The sequence below is a fragment of the Capra hircus genome, chromosome 1, assembly GCF_001704415.2.
Source record: "Capra hircus breed San Clemente chromosome 1, ASM170441v1, whole genome shotgun sequence".
Taxonomy (NCBI): Eukaryota; Metazoa; Chordata; class Mammalia; order Artiodactyla; family Bovidae; genus Capra; species Capra hircus.
Genome location: NC_030808.1, coordinates 39775704 through 39800577, shown reverse-complemented (window position 1 = coordinate 39800577; position 24874 = coordinate 39775704). Strand labels below are relative to the sequence as shown.

Here is a 24874-nt window from a genome sequence, read left to right as displayed (position 1 = left end):
GCGACTGAACTGAACTGAAAGGAGGTAAATTAAAAATAGTCTATTTGCATGAAATATTCCATAATTTTTCACTGAAAGAAAATTAAGTCCAAATTTTTATATCAGTAGCTGAGAGCAACTGAATAAACAGGATAATCCTAGATCTGAACAGTTGTGTATATTAAAAAGAAAATATGTGGCTTTTTCCTTAGCTTTAGATGTACTTTTTAAGCTTCCCCTATTCTGGTGCACATTAGAGGCAGAGCTTCCAGGCAAGCAGGTGTGCCTTTAGAAAATAGCAGCTATACCATAATAAATGTGGCTTATGTGTGGTAGTGCATATTTGAAATCATAATCTTTTACAATTAAGATATCAAACCTCAAAAAATATCATCACCGTAGTATAGCCTGACAACAACTCAGATTATCACAGCTTAGACAAATCACCTTCCGTGGAAGAAAATACTTTAAAGACTTATGATATATTCTGGCACAGATTAAAATAATTTTTATGATATAGCATTACAACACCATATTTCAGGTATTTTATAATGATTAAAAGAGGGGATACATTAATCCAGTCATAATATACCTTTATAAAGACACTTATTTCATGAGTTAGAAATAATGCCAGCACTAAGGTATTATACTAATAATCACAGCAACAACAACAAACCTAGATGCATACAAAGATATGTATAATTCATTAAGCTTTCCACAGATCTGTAGTTTTTCAGTTAATCAATTATTAAAAGTTAAGTTTGTCAAAAGATCTTCAATTATTTCAACTTATTTTAAAAATATCTCTATGTTGAAGGAAGGATGAGAATCATAAAATTTTGGATTTGAAAATAATATTATAATTTAGACACTAAATTGATAGTTTTCAGTGCTTTTTGACATTCTAAATGTACAAATTTAAATGTCAACAGCTAATCATGGATAATCTGCTGTTGATTTTTTTCTGTTTAAAAATACCCAGTTGTGGCAAAAATTTCTATTCCTATATTCCTCTATAGGCACATTTATCAAATATAAAATACAGATCAATCAAACAGTAATTTAATTTCTTAAGAAAAACATTAAAGAATACTATCAATTTCCAAGTTGTGAACACCTCTAAAAGCCAATATTTAGTAGAGGTAGGGATGAGACAATCACAATAAAACAAGAACTTCAGATGACAGGAAACTAAAGAAATATTTTTCATCTTTAAATTGCATGTAATATAAATCATAAGGATTTACAATTTTACCATTACCTAAAGATAAAATAATCAGCAGACAAACCATATATAATTCACAAAACCATAAGATTTTGTGTTGTTATAGTTTTTATGCTGTTTATCTTTAAAAGAATGGGAAAGACTAGAGATCTCTTCAAGAAAATTAGAGATGTTAACGGAACATTTCATGCAAAGATGGGCTCAATAAACGACAGAAATAGTAGGGACCTAACAGAAGCAGAAGATATTAAGAGGTGGCAAGAATACACAGAAGAACTGTACAAAAGAGATCTTCATCACCCAGATAATCACGATGGTGTGATTACTCATCTAGAGTCAGGCATGCTGGAATGTGAAGTCAAGTGGGCCTTAGAAAGCATCACTACAAACAAAGCTAGTGGAGGTGATGGAATTCCAGTTGAGCTATTTCAAATCCTGAAAAATGACGCTGTGAAAGTGCTGCACTCAATATGCCAGCACATTTGGAAAACTCAGCAGTGGCCACAGGACTGGAAAAATTCAGTTTTCATTACAATCCCAAAGAAAGACAATGCCAAAGAATGCTCAAGCTACCGCACAATTGCATTCATCTCACACGCTAGTAAAGTAATGCTTAAAATTCTCCAAGCCAGGCTTCAGCAATACGTGAACCATGCACTTCCAGATGTTCAAGCTGGTTTTAGAAAAGGCAGAGGAACCAGAGATCAAATTGCCAACATCCAATGGATCATCGAAAAGGCAAGAGACTTTCAGAAAAACATCTATTTCTGCTTCATTGACTATGCCAAAGCCTTTGACTGTGTGAATCACAATAAACTGTGGAAAATTCTGAGAGAGATGGGAATACCAGACCACCTGACCTGCCTCTTGATAAACCTGTATGCAGGTCAGGAAGCAACAGTTAGAACTAGACACGGAACGACAGACTGGTTCCAAATAGGAAAAGGAGTACGTCAAGGCTGTATATTGTCACCTTGCTTATTTAATTTATATGCAGAGTACATCATGAGAAACCCTGGGCTGGAGGAAGCACAAGCTGGAATCAAGATTGCTGGGAGAAATATCAATAACCCTCAGGTATGCAGATGACACCACCCTTATGGCAGAAAGTGAAGAGGAACTAAAATGCCTCTTGATGAAAGTGAAAGAGGAGAGTGAAGAAGTTGGCTTAAGCTCAACAATCAGAAAACGAAGAATGGCATCTGGTCCCATCATTTCATGCCTCATCCATCATATTCACCTGACCTTTTGCCAACCGATTACCACTTCAAATATCTCCACAACTTTTTGCAGAGAAAGTACTTCCACAACTAGCAGGAGATAGAAAATACTTTCCAAGAGTTCTTGGAATCCTGAAGCACAGATTTTTATACTATAAGAATAAACTTATTTCTCATTGGCAAAAATGCGTTGACTGTACTGGTTCCTATTTTGATTAATAAGATGTGTTTGAGCCTGGTTATAACGATTTAAAATTCATGGTCTGAAACTGCAATTACTTTTTCATCAACCTAGTATTTTACTGTCAACTTTACAGCTTTGTCCTCAATGTAAGGGGACAGATCTTATTTCATTTCTAGCAGTCACATAGTCAGGGCCAATATATTGTCATGTTCAATATATTGTCATGTTCAGTATGCACACATGCATGCTAAGCTACTTCAGTCATGTCCGGCTCTTTGTAAACCTATGGACTATAGCTCAACAAGCTCCTGTCCACAGGATTCTCTAGGCAAGAATACTGGAGAGGGTTTTCATTCCCTCCTCTCGGGGATCTTCTCGACCCAGGGATTGAACCCATGTCTCCTGAGGCTGGTACTTTTGCATTTTTATCTCTGTAAACAATAGTTCATAGATGTGAACTTATCTATGGAACACTAAATCCATATTACTTTGTCTAATATTCACTAACATATAAATAGCCTCATTAATTAAATCTTTTGCTCTCAGAAGTTCAAGGCAAAGTGACCCACCTTTATGTTTCCTGTTCCCAGCACAGTGAAAAAACATAGTAGGCTCAATACATTTCATTTAAAATCTGGGTGAATATATATTTAATCTAAACTAAATTAAGAATTATAGGAAAATATATACAAATAAACCATACAGATTAAGAACTGAAGTTTGTGTACATAAGTAATAAAAATAAGAATGAACAAACAAAAACCCAAAGATAACTACATCTATATTACAACAGAAAGCATTTTAGAACTTCATTAAAATAAACTGGCAAACAATTCCATCTGATTTTTAAGGCTTCATAACTTTAGGGGATATTTTTCATTTAGCTTTAACAAGTATTTAAAACTCTAGAATATTAAACTTTAAAATAAATTATTACATTTTAATTCTTCTTTACTAGGGTATAAAGCTCTTGAAAAGCCTAAAAAATAGTGCATATACATATACATGGATTTCTGGCCATAAACTAGTGAATATTATAAAGGTTCTTACACATGTAATTGTAAGTAAACAAACTACCTGTAATTTTAATAACCAGGGTGAACTATAGTTCTCTATAAAATAAAGTTATTTTACTATAGCATTTTAAGACAGTAAGTTATTATAATATAGGTACAATTTTTCCTCTTATGTATATCATAAAAATAACAATAAATTTGGAACGTTATTTTTCATTTATTTTTAAACCATGCTAAGTAATATGCTATACCAACAATATACACTCCTGAAATTGTTCTTTTTCAGATAAAAATTAGGATCTCTTTCTGAATGTTCCCTCATTAAATAAAGAATATAAAACAGCCAAGGTAATAGTGTACTGTCCTCATTAAATGTTGTACTGTTATAAAATTATTCTGGCTATTACAGTCTTGGGGTTTTGTTATTGTTGTTGTTCAGGCGTTATAACTTTTAACCAGTGGACTAATGCATAGATTTTATCCACTTTTAGAAATTGACTAAAGTCTTATGATTTTGTACAATGCTATCTATTAGTTTGCTGAGTTCTTTCCTGTCACATACAATGACAACTACAAATTATTTTCACTTGCATTCACAATTTAAATGTTGTCTAAGTATATTTTAAATCTAGAAGGAGAGTGAAAGGAAATTTTCAGGATTTTTAAAAAAGAGTTTTAGCTAACATTGTCTGAAATCAGGACACTTCTGCACTTGCAGAGATTAAGGATCTAACCCACGGTATAGTCGGATATATGTAACAAGAGAAACTGCTTGACCAATTAGGTTTATTTTAAAAACAGTATCATAATTCAGTTTTTTTCTATTCCTATTTTACTTTCATTTTGAATGTTTATAGCTAGTCCATGGGGTCGCTAAGAGTTGGACACGACTGAGCGACTTCACTTTCATTTTTCACTTCCATGCGTTGGAGAAGGAAATGGCAACCCACTCCAGTGTTCTTGCCTGGAGAATCCCAGGGACGGGGGAGGCTGGTGGGCTACCATCTATGGGGTCACACAGAGTCGGACACGACTGAAGTAACTTAGCAGTAGCACCAGCACTGTACTATATAATAAACTTCAGTTGCTTTAGGTTTCAATTTTATCATAACATTTATTGGCCATTACACAGTTTTTCTAATTAAACATTTAATTTTAATTATTTTATAATATTAATGTGCCAGCAACATATGGAACACATTTGTGTCTTTTAAAGTAAAAACTAAGGTGATACTGAGATATACTTCAACTCATATTTGGAGGCAATCATTTCAATTAATTCTAGATAATTCTTATTTGGAATACACATTAATATAATACATTTTTATTTCCTAATATAGAAAATATTTCCTGCTTTACTAACTTGCTTAAAATATATCTAATTATAATCATAAGTAGGAAAATTTTTATATATTGATTTTTTAAATTATGTGTAAGTACTTTTACTTATTCTAGATATTATACTCTATACACTATTTCAAGAATGTGTTTCCCCAGGGAGCTCAACCTGGTGCTCTGTGACAACTAGAGCAGTGGAATGAGGGATGGAGGGAGGTTAAAGAGGGAGAGGATATATGTATACTCATGATTGATTTATGCTGTATGGCAGAAGCCAACATGACATTGTAAAGCAATTATACAATTAAAAATAAATTTTAAGAAAAAGTGATGACCCAGAGGGATGGTATGGGGAGGAGGGAGGGGGGCTCAGGATGGGGAACATGTATATACCTGTGGCAGATTCATGTTGATGTATGGCAAAACCAATACAATATTGTAAAGTAATTAACCTCCAATTAAAATAAATAAATTTATATTTAAAAAAATGAAAAAGTGTTCCTCTTTGCAATGCTCATATACCACAAATATGAGTATTACAGCAATCAACCTAAATTAATATATAATCATTCTGTCATGTTATTAGTAAGTTAACATTAGTAAATAAATTATGTATATAAATATCCCATATATCCAGACATCAAACATTACAAGAATAAAATAATACATAACTAATTCTAACTCTTGAACATTCAGTTTCTAAAGAGATATTATAACTTCTATGGTCAGGAAGTAAGTGTAACATTACAACTTAAGTTATAAAATGAAACAGGCGGAAGAGTGGTGATTTTTCATTTATATCCAGCCAGTTCAGATCATCAAACAGGCCAATAGCTAGAGGACACAGCAGTATCCTGGGAAAGTAACTGAATGCATTTTTCAGGACATGGACTGAAAATACATGCTTTCATCCCAGTTCTTGCTCCACAACTCAATTAAGATGTATGTTTGCTGCTGTCTGAAACTGGAAACTAGCTTCTTCACCATGAATCACAGTTTTTAATAATAAATCCACCTTAAATAAACACACCAGAAAAAGCTAGTCTAAAGCATGAAAGTGAAAAGTAAAAGCGAAGTCGCTCAGTCGAGTCTGACTCTTCGCGACCCCATGGACTGCAGCCTACCAGGCTCCTCTGTCCCTGGGATTTTCCAGGCAAGAGTACTGGAGTGGGTTGCCATTGCCTTCTCCGAATATCATTTAAACAAAACCTGTCTCCACATGTCAGTTCATGGAAGCCATTAGAGATTTAAAATATTTATGTTTTCTGTGAATGGTTGTGTTTATTCAATGCATATTTATGTTTAATTTTCATGCAATTAAATAAAATATATGCCTACCCATAAACTAATATTAGAAGATCCCTATGAAGCAATTTTACAAATAAAAACACATAAAAGTATTAGTAGTATTACTATACACCCTTCCTTCTTTCCCTCATGATATCATTTACTGTAAAATTCATCTTATAAAAATCAAGTAATTAAGGATTAATTATCAATTACTCAAGGATATATCAAAAGAGAAGGTTGATTTTCTAAAGAATAGAGACCGTATGATAATCGCTGTTGTAGAATCCAGCTTAGAATCTGTTGTGGAATTCTGTCTTAGAATCTAGCATAATGCCTGACACAGGGAGATACTTTAAGATGTGGCTGCTTAAGTGACTTATTTTCTTAACTTTGAGATAAACTTTAATGAAATAAGATATCACTTGCAAATAATCAATACATAAATATGAGAGCTGAACATCAGTACTCTTACATGTTATCATATGACAAATGTACTTTAAATGTTTTTCTAATTATAAAAAATTAATTAATTTTGGATCTAACTCTAAGAAAACAGAAAATTTTCCTATTAGACTTGGAAAGAGACTAGAAACTCTTCACTAAACTATATTAATATATTCTTTTTTAATATAAATTTATTTAATTGGAGGCTAATTACTTTACAATATTGTATTGGTTTTGCCATACATTGACATATATTCTTAAAAGAAAACTTCTTGAATTCTTACATATAGTAAGTACTCTACCTATCAGTGTGTATATGTATGCCAAGTCTCTATAGTCATGTCTGACTCTGCAACCCCATGGACTGTAGCCCGTCAGGATCCTGTGTCCATGGGATTCTCTAGGCAAGAATACTGGAGTGGGCTGCCATTTCCTCCTCCAGGGGATCTTCCTGATCCATGGGTCCAAGACCTGTCTGTTAAGTCTCCTGCATTGGCAGGGGCATTCTTTACCACTAGCGCCACCTGGGAAGCCCAAATAGTAGGCTCTGATAAACACCTTTTTAAAGTACAAACATTATCACTCAGTTCTAGAATATTTATCACTGAAAATCAAAACTGTATATCTCATAAGAATTCATAATGTTTACTGAAAGAAAATCACTATAAAACAGTATTTTCCAGAACATTCTAAACACTAAAGTATAAGATTTACTATGTTTGAATAGGTACATTTAAGAATATTTACAAATGTTTAAATGAAACATTTCCACAGTATCGATTTTCCAAATATATACAAGGTATTTAGGACTGTTAAATTAAGATTTTTATGCTTCTATACATTTAACAATTGCTGTCATATATTAGTAGTAGTAGTAGTCAACTCACAGTGATGAACAATAACTGGTCAGGGAAAGTTTCTAAGTTACATGCAATTTACTGTTGTTGAGTGGAGAGCCTAATATTTTTTTCCCTCATCTTAAAATCTAATTTCCTGGGTCTTTTACATGCTTACTGAATATGGATTTGTTTCTCTTCATTTTAACAAAATGCAGGTAAGAAAGAAGGCTAATAGAAAATATGTGAAAACATGCCTATTTTATATCTAGTATCACTTCTATTTTTCTTTTCAGTAACAGTAGTCTAATAATAACAAAGATGAATAAAACTGGTGCATAAGTCAAACTTTGAAATATTGCTCTCTATTTTAATAGATTCTGTTGGATCACCATATTGCTTTGTTAAGATATCTCCACCCACCTGTGTCATTATCCACTCTGACAAAAAAAAAACTATATATATAAAGTTATTGTGTCAAAAATGCATTAACAAATTTCATCTATTGATAAAATATGAGTGTACAGTGCTATGCACAATGGTTTGAAATAATAAAACTGTGTTATTAATATTATGCTTTAAATCATAGTTTCCACAGAATAAAGTAGACAATGGACCTGTCACCCCATCTTTCCTATCCGCTGTCAATAATCAACTACTACAAGCAAGATCATTTTTATGGGGATTAATGAAAAATTTTTTCAGGTCCCTTGGAAAAAGTAACAAAATATGGAATATCTACACTTATTTTTCTGTAATTATAAGATAATCCCATAATCCTATTTCCAAAAGGTATCTGAAATCCATCTTCTTATCCCCATCTCAGTATTACCATGCTAGCCAGGCCACCATTCCCTTCCCTATGTCCCTAAAAACTGCAATAAACTCCTAACACCACTCTTTTCATTTTCCAATCATCTCTTCCACTTGCTAGCCATAATGCTCCAAAAATGAAAAATGGTTGAAATCTCATTAGCTTCCCATTTTACCAAGGAAAATGTTAAAAGCTAATTCCTTTCCATGGTTTGTTTTCTTCTCTGTGAATCCAGTTTCTCATTCTCTTTCAAACCTCACTATAGGCTACTCTCTTCCTTGCCCAGTAAACTCCAGTTCCATATTGGACTTATTTCTTCAAAGGTGACAAGCTCATCTCCCTTCAAGGTCACTGACCAGATAGTTCCCTTTACCTAGAACGCACTTCTTCCTGTTCTGTACATTTAGCTGTTTCTCATCCTTGAGAATGTCATTTATGTGTCACTTCCCAGATAGGCCTCTCCAACCATCACATTTAAAATAGTGGGTTCCTCCTATTATTTGCTCAAGGCCTTTATTGTTTCCTCCATAGTATACAGTTTCACTTACTTCCATATTTTTTGTCAGTCTCCCTTGCTAGAAAATAAATTCCATGAGGGCATTTATGAAGTCTGGCTTACTTACTCTTTTTTATCTTCATCATATAAATATTAAATTCAAAAACAAAATACTCAATAAAAATAAGGCAAAAGTAGAGGTAATATAATACCTGTTTTTTAAAGAATTAATGCCAGTCCTAAAGAAACTGCAAGTTGATCAGAACACTACAGACATAGTATATCAAATTATGTCACACAACTTAAATGTATACATATATACATATACACACACAAAATTTTTTTTTAAAGTTAACACTGTGGATGTATAAACAATTTAATCCTTCTGTGTTAGTTTGATTACATGATTAACAAAGTACACTGAACAAAGTTAATTCATGTTTATTATTAAACTACATGTACTGATCTCTACTGTATTTATAGTCCCAAGAAATGGTGAGTCAAGAAGACAAGAAACTTCTATAACTTTAGGGATTTGGTTGACTGATGGACAGTGTAAGATAACATCTATTCTCTCACCATTTAGGACAAAAGAAATATATAGTCAGAAGTACTCCTGTGCGTGAAAGAAGACAGAGAGTGATTGAGACATGGTTTCTGTCACAGAGGAAAAGAATTAGTAGAAGGAGATACAAGAAATCATTGATGCCTTTTGCTACTTATTTATACTAGCAATGATTACTGAAGAAATTTTCAACTCTTGGATTTTTATTAATATTTAACTTTGTAACATAAGAATAATACAAATTCCATGTGGAAAAGTTTGAAAGCATTTTAAAAATGTAAAACGATGTTATTTAATCATTAATTTAAAAATATATATATATATATTTGCCCCTTGAGAAAATCTATATTAAAACTGCTTTATTCATGTTATTTCTAGTTTGAAGACAGCATCCTTAAAAAATGTTGTATAACTTTTGTGTAAGAAAAAAATTTTAGATATAGTCTTATCCTAAACTCAGAACAAAAATATTTAGATGACCAGTGGGTATCAATGACATGTTATATTCTATTTTAAATACTAATCATAATGGCTAATTCCACAATGGCTCACTTCAGTTTGTTAATGTATAAAAAATTACATTCTAGGTTGTTTTCATACTTATGGAAAACAAGAAAGGCATGTGATTTCAACCTCTTGCACTTTTACAATCATAGTTTATCCCTCAAATTTTATATGAGTGAAAGGTCTTTTAGCAATATTCTTTATAAATCAGTTTTCCTTATTGAACCCAACTTTCAATATTTTCAGTAAAGTTCAGTCTTCAACTTTCTGAAAATATTTCAAATCCCCCCTTTCTGTAAATTTAAGAACAACATTCAGTCTTACAGTTTGTGTATAATATTTACGTCAGTTCAACTAATTTGGGACTATAAATTTAAATAAGCAGGTATTTTTCTGATCAGCTATATTCACCTGTATTTACACACAACTTAGTGGACTTTAGACTTAATTCATTCAACTTAATAAACTTAATTAAACGAATGACTCAAACTATTGTTTTCCTCGTATATTTCATTTTTCACTGAAATCCCTGGGTGGAGGAGAAAGATTAATTAACACAATCTCGGTAGTAAAATGAACTCACCAAACTCTCATATTCAAACCATATTTTGATTTAATGAAATATTTGAGTATTGATTATTTTTGGAAACATGAGTAACACCCTGAGAGATGCATCAACTCTTTTAGACTAAAGCAGAGAAATCTTTGAATTAATGGATCCCTGGTGGTTACTGATCACTGAAATTGATGTACATCTTTACTGACATATGAAACAAGATTGTATTTTATATTCTCCTAACTATCCTTCTAGTACAAAAATAAATTTTTCATATCTTAAAAAGAGCAAAAACTGTTACTTTTAAAGTTACCAACACGAAATAAATAGTGTGGTTTTAAACAGAGGGAAAATTAATGGAATAAGGGAAATTTGAGTACAAATCATGTTTTCATTTTCTTAATCAGATGAAGTGATCTAGAAAGCAGCTTTACTTTTTGATCAATTCAAGGAGGTTTCAGTAATAGGAAGAGAGTCAAACTGATTTATTTTGCCTTTATGGTGCAGAGATTCATAGCCAGTTAAAAAACAAAAGAAGAGATGCTTCCTTTATTCAAGTTACTCTTAGCACAGTGTTAAAAATGAAATAGCTCACTTTTTTGATCCTTTTATTCTATCTATGTATGTAAAACAGGGAATGAGGAAGAGGATGATGCCTTCATTCAATCATGAAATATTTTATGTAAATTGGTAAAAATAAATCACATTAAAGAGTTTACTTTTTGATTACTCTTAATGAGAAGGCAAATTATGTTAAAATGAAAATTTACCCTCTGTAACAAATTTTAAAAATAAAACAAGAATTCCATTAGCTCTTAGGACAAAAAGTTGCTAGAAAAATGAATACATATGCTTAAAATTAAATATTAAGCCTATTATCAATGCTTATTATGTACATAGATAAGATTTGTGTTTTGCATTAATATTTCTATACTGTACATGTACTTCAGTAATTCTACAATACCTCATATTTTCAATGTTTACAAATTGGCAAGCTATTTTGATTCATGACATCTATTTTTGAAACTACAAATAAGAAAATATCCTCCAATTGTTCACAAAAATAACCTTTTGAAGTTCCACATTTTATCAACTATAAGCATAACTTTCAGCATTCAAAAATTATCTCAAGATATTATAAGGCATAATTTCCAACCACTGTAACTTTAAACTGTAAAAAGCATTTTAAAAGCAATTATTTGTGTCTGATGAAAAAAAAATCTGAGCATATTTTTTCCATAATATTCTGTCGAAAAACTCTAAATTTTACCCAACTTACCCTTTAGGTATGATATTATTCAAGTGTAACACATAGCTTGTGTTTTTAGACTATTAGCACAAATGCAAATTAATAGTTTTTGGAGACTATCTTTAATGATCCTATTTGGGTAAGTTGAGTAATATTCACTAAGTTAAGCTAATTTATAAAACACACATAAATTAGATATAATTGGTAAATCTTTTAGTTAAAATGTCTTGTAAAAGTATGAGAAAGCTATTAAAATAGATAAATAAAAATTACTGCAAGACTTGACAAACAACTCCCCTATGCCCTTAAATTTAATATGAATATCTGAAAGGTCATACTTTAATACTTGAGACACGTTGACAGAATGGCTCTTTACTCATTTGAAGAGTCTAACGTGTTTTATTTTTGGTAGTATCCTCAAGGCCTACAATGGTTACTGGAACTTTGAAAATATAAATGTTGATTTAGGGACATGATTGAAAGGATGTAACAGTTAAAATATTCCTAGCCAACTTGACTTTAAGTGTATACCTCTTTAGAAGCACTAGAGACAGTATAACATAAATGTCTGATTTTCCCATTACTAAAAATTGTTTCTCCTTTCAATAAAAAGGTCAAGTAATTACATGTTATTTTAAACAATGTTCAATTTTCAGAGGTAAATTAAGTAACTATTCCCTTTGATATTTAATGGCAATAGTCCCTGAAACCAAATAAGGGATGTGTGTGAAGGTATACACGTCCATAGGAGAGCATGGCATTATAGGTGGTACTTATAGAATACATTTTCAAAGGCAAGATGGTTGTGTATGGTTTTCAAGCTGACATATGCATTTGTGATTGCAATCTGGAGGTAACAAAAAAAAAAAGACAAAGAATTAGAAAGCATGTCAAAAGTATCAGTTACATAAATGAGAACTGAATATTGATTCTAAATTATTCTATTTCTAACAAATTGGCTGTATATGTTTATGACAAAAAAGAAGGCTGTGTTGTTCTAATTTCCTTCTCTCTTAACCTTCTCACCCTCGCAAAGAAAGCCCGCATTTTCATGCCATCTGACCTCTGTTTATATACCTGCAAATTATTTCGAGACCTTGTATGTTGAATGGTAACTCTAACTGAAGTTTTATATTTGAGGTGTTTTAAAAAGTCAGACTTTTAAAACACCTCAAATATAAAACGTGGCTGGATGGCATCACCGACTCGATGGAGGTGAGTCTGAGTGAACTCTGGGAGTTGGTGATGGACAGGGAGGCCTGGCGTGCTGCAATTCATGGGGTCACAAAGAGTCAGACACGACTGAGCGACTGAACTGAACTAAACAGAAAACTGTGACGTAACAGGTGACACCGGCGGTCATCACGGTGCCAGTGAGAGCATCCAGCCAGGTACATGCTGGAAAACTTTTATGGTTGTTCCTCTCTAAGTCTAGGAGGATTGAAATTATGTAGGTGATTTTTTAATATAGATCTTTAAATATTCACAGCAGAAATCCAATGAGTATGTCTCATAAAGATTTTTGGCTAGAAAGCAAAAAAAAAAAAAAAAGTCAAAAATTCTCAGTGCTTTCCATTCGGTAAACCTCACTTTCACTTTTCACAGGCTATTCATCTTCACTTTACCACTTTACCTGACTTTAGGCATAGAATATTCACAACTTCTTAATTCACGCCTAAAACCCGCCCCCCCCCCCCCCGCCACTTCCGGCATCTGGGCTGGAAACAATTCGGAATAATTTCTAAATGTCTACTACATTCGGTCGGGATGGGGTAAAAGGGTTGCAGCTGGGCGAGGGTTTGGTTTATCGAAGGCACAAGGCTGGTTATTTGGCCAGGGGCTACAGCGAGAACGATCTGCTTTCTTGCAGGCGTGCGGGAGAACCTACACGTTACCGTGCAGTGAGGGACCGCAAAGAGCCAGAAGTCTCCATTAAGCCTCTACCACAGAGCCTGACCTCCCGTGGAGACCGCGCAGGGGGAGCGGTCCCGCGGCCGCCAGTAGTGGGACCCAACTGCTGCTGATGCTCACGCATCCGTGTAAAGACATTTGGAAGCAGAAGAGACCGCAGATCGTGAGGTCTCCGGCCCTGGGAACTGTGGACAGGAGCTCTGGTGAGGAGACATCCTCGACCCCCTCGTGTGGAGAGCCGGGAGAAGCCCACCCCGAGACGAAGTTACCTGCCAAGAGGCGACAACGCACCGGTCCTAGGAGCACCCACCTCCTCCCGCCCCATCTTGCTACTCCACCGGTCCCTTTACCTTGGTTGTTGGAGACGTGACTGCAGTCGCCCGGCCAAGCTGTCAGCAAAGGCAAGAAGAAACCAAATTGCAAAAGAAATTCCCGGACTTCGCTGCCCCCCATGGTTCTCCCCGGCTCTCTTCTCCTCCCCCTTAAAGAGAAGTGGCTGCAGCGCAGCCAGGTGTTCAGCGTCGGGTCCGAGTCCACGTCTTCTTCCTCCTCCTCTTCCTCCTCCACCCGGCCCACAGGGGGTGTCCCGGGGCGACCCCCGCGCGAGGCCCCGGGAGCAGGGCACGAAGGTCCAGGCTGCCCAGGTGCAGGCGCAGCTGCTTCGGAGGAGGACGCTGCCTGCGGCGCCAGGGAGCTCCTGGCGGCTGTAGACGAGCGGAATTGCATCCACCGCCGTGTCCCGCTCGCGCGAGGACTATTCACTTGGGCCTGGGAGAGCGCGCGCGCAGGAGCGAGCTCGGGCTGTGGTTTGGGGGAGGGGAGCGAAGGGGCGGGGGAGGGCGCCTCACGGCGAGAATGGGGGAGGGACGGGCAGGTGCGGCGGTGGCTCGTGCAGCTCTGCCGGTCTGAGCGCCTCTCCGAACTCAGAGTGGGCACTAGCAGAGCCAAAAGCAGGGCGGGCGCGCAGCTGTGAGCGGGCGGGGGCCGCGGGAACTTTCCTCCGGCCAGTGCGGCGAGAGCCGAGCGACTGAGGAGGCTCCGCGGGGCCGCAAGCGGTCCAGGCAAGCTACCGAGCTGCGCCCTCAGCCCCTAGCCTAGGTGGCGACGGCCGCGGCCCGCAGAGCGGACCCCTCCAACTCGGCCGCGTCTGCGCCGCGCTTCGGCCTTGGCAGCCTTTTCCCCGGCCTGTCTGAGGCCGCACTTAGTCTCCCAAGCACTTTCCTTCCCATTTCGCAGCAGGAGCGTCCAGCGTTTTAGGGCTACTCTGCACCCTGAAGGGCTACCGTCGACTTCACATTTCCGCCGCCGGAGGGGGCGAGTTCTGTGGCCGAGCGCTCCGGGTCCGGGTTGAGCTTGGCGGCGGCGGACCAGCCTACCGCTCCTTAGCCTGGGTCGCCTAAACTTGCCCGGTAGGGCGAGAGCCTCAGCTTGGCGGCCGCCTCCGCAGCTAGTCCTAGGAGAGCGAAGGAAGGCAACGAGCTTCAGAGGAGAGTCACCTCAGGCTGGAGAGGGGCGGGTGCCTGGCACCAGGTCTCACTGAGGTCTTGTCGTCACCGTGCGGCCGCGACTTCACAGTGGAGGTCAAGAACATGGTCGCAGCCGCAGGCGCCGGGATTTCGGGGGGCCCGGGACGCCTGCAGCGTGACGGCGTCGGACCGCAGACTCGGAGAAGCCCGCGGGCTGAGCTGTGCGTGGCCGCCTCCACAGTCGCGCCGACTGCCTGCGAGCTGACAGCTATCCCCGCGGAAGCCGCCCCCTCGCGGCACCCACTGCCTCCCAGCGCTCCTCGGCGCCGGCTGCCTGGTGGGACCACTCGGCCCTCGCCTCCAGCGTTGGGAGTTCGGAAAGGGGGCAACACAGGTGCTAACAAGGAGGAGTCTCAGGGCGCCTAGTCCTGACGCCCTCGCCCCGCGGCCGAGGCCGAAGTGGAGGGTAGGGCACGAGCCGCAAGCGCCTCCCAGCTCCGCCAAGCCCGGCGCTGGCCCGCCTGGCTGCCGCCGCTCGGGTGCTGCGAGTCCGGCGCTAGAGGGGGTTAGTAGACAACAAAAAAAAAATGCCTCCACTACTCGCAGGTGGAAGAGGCTGGTCACGCTAGGAACCTCAGGAAGGAAGAGGAATGAGCCCAGGCTAAACTTAACACGTTTATGAAGGGCGCGCCAAGGAATCTGTGCCACTAGTGTGGGGGTTCCGTAATAGTTTATTCACTGTTGTTATTATAATCATCATTTTAATTGAACGGACTTAGGGTTTTACAGTCTAGTGAGGTCGAAAATCCCACCTCAAAATTCATGAGAATATTTATGTCAGGGAAGAAAAGATTAAACCCCCAGAAGAGAAAAAAAAAACGATATTATGAAAGATATCTTTCTTTACGGCAGAGGGAGGGAAATGGCACAGTGGCGGGATTTGGGAAAGTAGTAAATGGAAGAGCCAAGGATCTGCGTTCGATGCTTACAAAATTCTGGAGGAGAAAACAGCCTTCCATTCGACGCGTTTCAGCGCTGCTATGTTTGTGTCACACACAGTTAAAGTTATTGTATTATAGTCAGTGGGAAGCAAAGAGAAAGACAGCAAAAAGATGTCCCACGTCTAAGTCGGCTGCAAGGAGAGAAATATGAAAGGCACATGATTTTGAGGTTGTGACGAAGGTTTCCGATTGGTGACTGTACTTCCACTTTCGGAATTCAAACACTGCCTCTCTTTAAAAGTGTCCAAGCTAATTTAAATGTATGCAGAAAACTTCTGAAAAGATAACCAAGTATAGAGTTTATGTATTAGTACTCAAAGGAATAAAATCTGATTTTGCTACTGATGCTACCACTCTTACTGATAGACTGTCAGTATCATTTGCAATATGCATTTGCAAACTCAGTTTACAATTTATAAACTGTAAAATTAAAAGATTACGTTATAATATAAATCATTATGCTTAAATGTTCATAAAAGCGTTAGATGATTCAATAATTTATTTTGATTTAAAATAATCTTTATATTTACTGTCGAAGAATATAGCTTCATAACTTTTATAATAATTAAATTTGAATTCCTTATGTTTAAAATAATTTACAGTAAATAGTTTTATAGATGCATTAACAACTCACTAAGAGAATAATTTTATCCAAAGACACTCCTTTTAAAATGGCTGTGTGCTCAGTTGCCTTAGTCGTTTCAGACTCTTTGAGACTTTATGGACTGTATGTAGCCCACCAGTCTCCTCTGTCCATGGTATTCTTCTTGCAAGAATACTGGAGTGGGTGGCCATTTCCTCCTCCAGGGGATCTCATCTACCCAGGGACCTGAACCTGCTCTGCCAGTGCTTCCTGCATTTCAGGCAGATTCTTTACCTACTGAGCCACCTGGGAAGCCTCTCATTTTTTACTTTCTCTTTTCCCTCTTCCCTTCCTTCTTTCCTTCCATTCATTAGAGCCACTTCCTTCTAGCCTAATTTGAAAAGAAGGTTATTGGTGTTGTGTTTACAATATAGTCTCTAAAACATAATATTCAAGTGAAATATAAAAATTTAAGTTAAAACTTTGATATTAAGATATTTTTACTCTGGGTTTTGGGGGGAGACAACTTCTTTTTAATGATATTCTATTTTTCTAGTTTTCTGATAAACTGAAGGGTATAATATGATTTATTAACTTAGAGATGCAAATTATGTTAATTTCTAAACTTGTAGTTTTTAAATTAACTAGACTTGCAAGATTTTCAAAATAGAATACCACTAAAAAGAAGTTGTCTCCCCCTGAAACCCTAGAGTAAAAGTATTTTAACATCAAAGTTTTAACTTAAATTTTGATATTTTAATTGAATATTACATTTTAGAGACTATATTGTAAACAGAACACCAATAACATTCTTTTCAAATTAAGCTAGAAGAAAGTGGCTCTAATGAATGGAAGGAAGGAAAGAGGAAGGGTAGAGGCAAAAGAGAAAGTAAAAAAAGAAAAGCTGATTCATTTCTAGGATTCACACATATCCAAATCAAGGCACAATATTTCCAATTAGGGTACAATTTCCAAATTATAGTACAATATCATGATACAAATGCTGTTATTTATTTCAGAGTAATCATCAACTCAGTGAACATGAGTTTGAGTAAACTCTTAGGAGTTGGTGATGGACAGGGAGGCCTGGCATGCTGCAGTCCATGGGGTCACAGAGAGTCTGACACTACTGAGCAACTGAACTGAACTGAACAATAAGAGCTGATAAACTTGGATTTCTATCTTCATCCCTACCTAAAAATTCACCTACAGTTCACATTTTTTGTTTCTTTAAATAAATCATAGTCAAGCATAGCATAATATATTGCTTATATGGCCAGGTAGTTGAAAATCATATTCTGATTTTGGTCTTTAAGAAAGCAAGTAATTTCAATTTTTTTCTAAATATTAAAATACAATATGTTTCATGTGTTTAGACACTGCTTATTGCATATCTAAAATGTAATGGTGTCTTAATAATTCACCTCAAATAAGAATTGAAATATACTTTTCTTGACCTTTGACTAGAGTAAGATTCCATGAGTTTGATGTAATTATCAATGTCAAGGACTTTTCAGATGGTAAAGAACTTGTCTGCAATGCAGGAGACTCAGGTTTGATCCTTGGGTTGGGAAGATCCCCTGGAGAAGGAAGTGGCAACCCACTCCAATATTCTTGCCTGGAGAATTCCATGGACAGAAGAGCCTGTTGGGCTAGAGGCCATAGGATCAATTTCAAAACATGATTGTAAAAAGAATTATCTTAACCATTTGACCATCTGTAGTATTCATTATATATATATATATACAGGCTTCCCCAGTGGCTCAGTGGTAAAGAATCCACCTACTAATGCTGGAAACAAAGGAGATGAGGGTTCGATCTCAAGTTTGGGCAGATCCCCTGGACGAGGGAATGGCAACTCACTCCAGTATCCTTGCCAGGACAGTTCCATGGACAGAAGAGCCTGTTGGGCTAGAGTCCATAGGATCACAAAGAGTCAGACATGACTGAAGGGACTGGGCACACACAGGTGGCATTAGTGATAAAGAACCCAGCTGCTGATGCAGGAGACATATAAGAGACCTGGGTTTGATATCTGGGTTGGGCGGATTCTTTGGAGAAGGGCATGGCAACCCACTCCAGGATTCTTGCCTGGAGAATCTCAAGGAGAGAGGACCCTGAAGGGACTACAGTCCATAGAGTTGCAAAGAATCAAATGCCACTGAAGAGCCTTAGAATGCATACACATGCACACATATGTGCACACACATTGTGTACATGTGTATTCATTCTAAAATATTTGTTGAGCTCTTTTAAATGTTCAGTTCTCTTCATTCAGAAGAGTTAATGGTGATGTGAGTAAACGAATTTATTCTTTAAAAGTAACTTTTTATTTAAAATATAACCATGGTTATCTTATGTGAGTTAGAAGCAATTGCAATTACCAAAATGTACTTCCTTTTTGATTTTTTAGCAGTGTTGATATATTTGCTGACATTTGAGTTTCAAAGTTATAAGCCACTCAATGAACCAGATGCAATATTCATGTAGATTTATTTGCACTTGTCTGTTTGAATCATACTTATATTCAGAAAAGCATTGATGTCTCATTTTTCAGTACTATATTGTTCGTATGCTCTCAGACCATTGTGCTTCATGATAAATGTGGTCTAGATTCAGGTATGAGTGATTAACTTTTTATAAAATAAGGAATATATGACACTAAAACTAGTCTAAGCTTTCATTTGTAGTAGAAATAATTGTAATCACAAATACTACTTGCTTTTACTTATTTTTTTAAATTTAAATTTATGTATTTTAATTGGATGCTAATTACTTTACAATATTGTATTGGTTCAGAATTGGGAACTACTTGCTTTTTAAATGATGAGACTTAAACTGCAATTAATTTATTTGGAAAAAAGAAGAAGGATTCTAATGTTTAATACTAAGCATGTTTAAAGGCTTGAGATAGTCTTAACTGTTTTATTTTGGTAAAACAGTAAATTAATCCATTTATATCTATAATTTGCATTCTCTAAGTTCAAGATAGAAGCAACAGGAATATAAAGAATATTGATCCATGAGTATGTCAAAACATCAGGTCTAAACTTTAATTTAATTTAGTACTTTGAATGAGTACCATTATCTAAGTCACATTTTTGTTAATATAAAATTCAGAAATGTTCTATAAACTATGGTTTTCATTTCATCAGCTTTAAAATATAAAATAAATGATTGAATTTTATGTTTTGCCATGCATACAAGTAAAGTAAAAAAAAAATCCACAAAGTCAAATATGTATAGTTAATTTGAAGCTCTTTCCTTTAAGAAACTGTGTAATCAGGGGAAAACACATACACTATTTATTTTGGAAAATTTTCTTTGATTTTAGAATGTAGTTAATATTTTTCTGGAAGATATTCAAAATAGTTCTAGGTACTTTACTGTTAACATATCAAATCTTTAAAACTTCACAGAAAGGAAAAGCAACTTGAAGCTACACAAGATATGCTTTGGCTTATTCTGCTGTCATATTGCATTTTCTTCTTGCATGGTATATTTACAGTAAAAGAAAAGTATGTATATATAGCATATGTCATGTACATATCACAGATTTGTAATAGATATTGCAAGTATATATGCTTTTCGTTCAATGAAAACAAACTTTTTAGTAGTTTTCTAATTCAGGAACCAAAAATTTACTAAGCAAGGATTTTGTGTGCATTTGTGCTGAGCATTGTGAGGAAGGTACAATGATTATTTGGATTTGGTTCCTAACCATCAGAAGTTTATATTGTATTGAAGGGTACAGACATGTGAATTACTACAGTACAAACACTTTATGCTACCTCATAATGAAGTCCAAACTGTTACAATTATGAAAGAGGAGAGGAATCATACCCTCACCCTCCGAGGCATGAATCTCTACAGTTACTACTTTGGCTCTACAGTTAAACCTAGTACTGGTATGGATTGATTCTGAAAGCTAGTGAAGAACTTTTACTTATATCAAATGTAATACTAGAGGTTATACACAATGGCCAAATAATGCTATTAGACTCAAGTAACTTACAGTTTTTAAATGAAATGTGCTTAACAGTCTTAACGTGACTGCTGCTGCTGCTGCTAAGTCACTTCAGTCGTGTCTGACTCTGTGCGACCCCATAGATGGTAGCCCACCAGGCTCCTCCGTCCCTGGGATTCTCCAGGCAAGAATACTGAATATCAGTTACCCACAAAAAATAATTTTAACTAAATTATGTAGAGATTTCTTAATACTATATTTAAATTTATTTTATTTTTACTGGTAATGTATTATTATTTATCTTTCATGCCCCAGAATAACCAGCCTTGTCAAAATAACTGTTTTCATGTAATTAGAATAAATACCTCTGAATATTGACATAGATGTTTGATATTTATTCAAACAGGGAACGACTAATGAAAGAAGGAAAACTATCTTTAAAAAATATTTTGTATATTGAAATATGCATGATTATTCCATCATAATAAATAAAATAACATCACAGGACTATTGTTATTATTTTCCATTCAAATATTCAAATTAGCCTATCAAAATAGACTTGCTATTTTGTCTTGCATTATACCTGCACTAAGATGCTTTTTGCCCTGCTTCTGGAAATGACAAAGTTAAGTTTTAGAGAAGGGGTTGAGGCTGCCTGCCCAGCCAGGGAGGAGAAGGAAGCTCTCTGGGTGGCTGTGATGCCCGTTTGAGAGGATAATTGGAGGTGTCTCAGCCTAGTCTCCCTCCCCAGAAGCGGAACCCTAGAAGGGCCCAAGGCATGCCAGCTCCCCAGTCATAGCTGTGGAACCTGCACCGAGCAGAGAGGAGAAATTGACACAAATTATTTAAAAGAAGAAAAGCAACACCATTACCATAGTTGACGTCCTGTGTTTGAGAGAAGAAACCCAGCTCCACCCACCAAAACTCCAACACAAGCCTCCCTAACCAGGAAACCTTGACAAGCCACTGATAGAACCCCACCCAAAGTGAGGAAGCTCCATAATAAAGAGAACTCCACAAATTCCCAGAATATAAAAAGGCCACCCCAAACGCAGCAATATAACCAAGATGAAGAGACAGAGGAATACTCAGCAGGTAAAGGAACAGGAGAGTTGCCCACCAAACCAAACAAAAGTGGAAGAAGTAGGGAATCTACCAGAGAAGGAATTCCGAATATTGATAGTGAAAATGATCCAAAATCTTGAAATCAAAATGGAATCACAGATAAATAGGCTAGAGACAAGGATTGAGAAGATGCAAGAAAGGTTTAACAAGGACCTAGAAGAAATAAAAAAGAGTCAAAATATAATGAATAATGCAATAAATGAGATCAGAAACACTCTGGAGGCAACAATTAGTAGAATAACGGAGGCAGAAGATAGGATTAGTGAAATAGAAGATAGAATGGTAGAAATAAATGAATCAGAGAGGAAACAAGAACAACGAATTAAAAGAAATGAGGACAATCTCAGAGACCTCCAGGACAATATGAAACGCTCCAACATTCGAATTATAGGAGTCCCAGAAGAAGAAGACAGAAAGAAAGATCATGAGAAAATCCTTGAGGAGATAATAGTTGAAAACTTCCCTAAAATGGGGAAGGAAATAATCACCCAAGTCCAAGAAACACAGAGAGTTCCAAATAGGATAAACCCAAGGCGAAACACCCCAAGACACATATTAATCAAATTAACAAAGATCAAACACAAAGAACAAATATTAAAAGCAGCAAGGGAAAAACAACAAATAACACACAAGGGGATTCCTATTAGGATAACAGCTGATCTTTCAATAGAAACTCTTCAGGCCAGGAGGGAATGGCAAGACATACTTACAGTGATGAAAGACAATAACCTACAGCCCAGAATACTGTACCCAGCAAGGATCTCATTCAAATACGAAGGAGAAATCAAAAGCTTTACAGACAAGCAAAAGCTGAGAGAATTCAGCACCACCAAACCAGCTCTCCAACAAATTCTAAAGGATATTCTCTAGACAGGAAACACGAAAAGGGTGTATAAACTCGAACCCAAAACAATAAAGTAAATGGTAACGGGGATCACACTTATCAATAATTACCTTAAACGTAAATGGGTTGAACGCCCCAACCAAAAGACAGAGACTGGCCGAATGGATACAAAAACAAGACCCCTCTATATGCTGCTTACAAGAGACCCACCTCAAAACAAGGGACACATACAGACTGAAAGTGAAGGGCTGGAAAAAGATATACCATGCAAATAGAGACCAAAAGAAAGCAGGAGTGCCAATACTCATATCCGATAAAATTGACTTTAAAACAAAGGCTGTGAAAAGAGACAAAGAAGGCCACTACATAATGATCAAAGGAACAATACCAAGAAGAAGATATAACAATTATAAATATATATGCCCCCAATATAGGAGCCCCGCAATATGTAAGACAAATGCTAACAAGTATGAAAGGGGAAATCAACAATAACACAATAATAGTGGGAGACTTTAATACCCCACTCACACCTATGGACAGATCAACTAAACAGAAAATTAACAAAGAAACGCAAACTTTAAATGATACATTAGATCAGTTAGACCTAATTGATATCTATAGGACATTTCACCCCAAAACAATGAATTTCACTTTTTTTTCAAGTGCTCATGGAACCTTCTCCAGGATAGATCTCATCCTGGGCCATAAATCTAAACTTGATAAATTCAAAAAAATCGAAATCATTCCAAGCATCTTTTCTGACCATAATGCATTAAGATTAGATCTCAATTACAGGAGAAAAACTATTAAAAATTCCAACATATGGAGGTTGAACAACACACTTCTGAATAACCAACAAATCACAGAAGAAATCAAAAAAGAAATCAAAATATGCATAGAAACTAATGAAAATGAAAACACAACAACCCAAAACCTGTGGGACACTATAAAAGCAGTGCTAAGAGGAAAGTTCATAGCAATACAGGCATACCTCAAGAAACAAGAAAAAAGTCAAATAAATAACCTAACTCTGCAACTAAAGCAACTAGAAAAGGAAGAGTTGGAGAACCCCAGAGTTAGCTAGAAGGAAAGAAATCTTAAAAATTAGGGCAGAAATAAATGCAAAAGAAACAAAAGAGACCATAGCAAAAATCAACAAAGCCAAAAGCTGGTTCTTTGAAAGGATAAATAAAATTGACAAACCATTAGCCAGACTCATCAAGAAGCAAAGAGAGAAAAATCAAATCAATAAAATTAGAAATGAAAATGGAGAGATCACAACAGACAACACAGAAATACAAAGGATTATAAGAGACTACTATCAGCAGTTGTATGCCAATAAAATGGACAACGTGGAAGAAATGGACAAATTCTTAGAAAAGTACAATTTTCCAAAACTGAACCAGGAAGAAATAGAAAATCTTAACAGACCCATCACAAGCACAGAAATTGAAACGGTAATCAGAAATCTTCCAGCAAACAAAAGCCCAGGTCCAGACGGCTTCACAGCTGAATTCTACCAAAAATTTCGAGAAGAGATAACACCTATCCTCCTCAAAATCTTCCAGAAAATTGCAGAGGAAGGTAAACTTCCAAACTCATTCTATGAGGCCACCATCACCCTAATACCAAAACCTGACAAAGATGTCACAAAAAAGGAAAACTACAGGCCAATATCACTGATGAACATAGATGCAAAAATCCTCAACAAAATTCTAGCAATCAGAATCCAACAACACATTAAAAAGATCATACACCATGACCAAGTGGGCTTTATCCCAGGGATGCAAGGATTCTTCAATATCCGCAAATCAATCAATGTAATTCACCACATTAACAAATTGAAAAATAAAAACCATATGATTATCTCAATAGATGCAGAGAAGGCCTTTGACAAAATTCAACATCCATTTATGATAAAAACTCTCCAGAAAGCAGGAATAGAAGGAACATACCTCAACATAATAAAAGCAATATATGACAAACCCACAGCAAACATTATCCTCAATGGTGAAAAATTGAAAGCATTTCCCCTAAAGTCAGGAACAAGACAAGGGTGTCCTCTTTCACCGCTACTATTCAACATAGTTCTGGAAGTTTTGGCCACAGCAATCAGAGCAGAAAAAGAAATAAAAGGAATCCAAATTGGAAAAGAAGAAGTAAAACTCTCACTGTTTGCAGATGACATGATCCTCTACATGGAAAACCCTAAAGACTCCACCAGAAAATTACTAGAGCTCATCAATGAATATAGTAAAGTT

General features: G+C 36.4%; 1 protein-coding gene across 1 annotated transcript in view; it reads right to left on the bottom strand.

The window, feature by feature from the left end:
• The window catches only part of EPHA6 (EPH receptor A6), a 970250-nt gene extending 955809 nt beyond the window's left edge, over positions 1-14441 (bottom strand). Inside the window, exon 1 of the mRNA XM_013972057.2 lies at positions 13978-14441. Within this exon, the coding sequence (XP_013827511.1) occupies positions 13978-14353 (376 nt within the window). The 5' untranslated portion in view covers positions 14354-14441. The remainder of the gene's footprint in view (positions 1-13977) is intronic.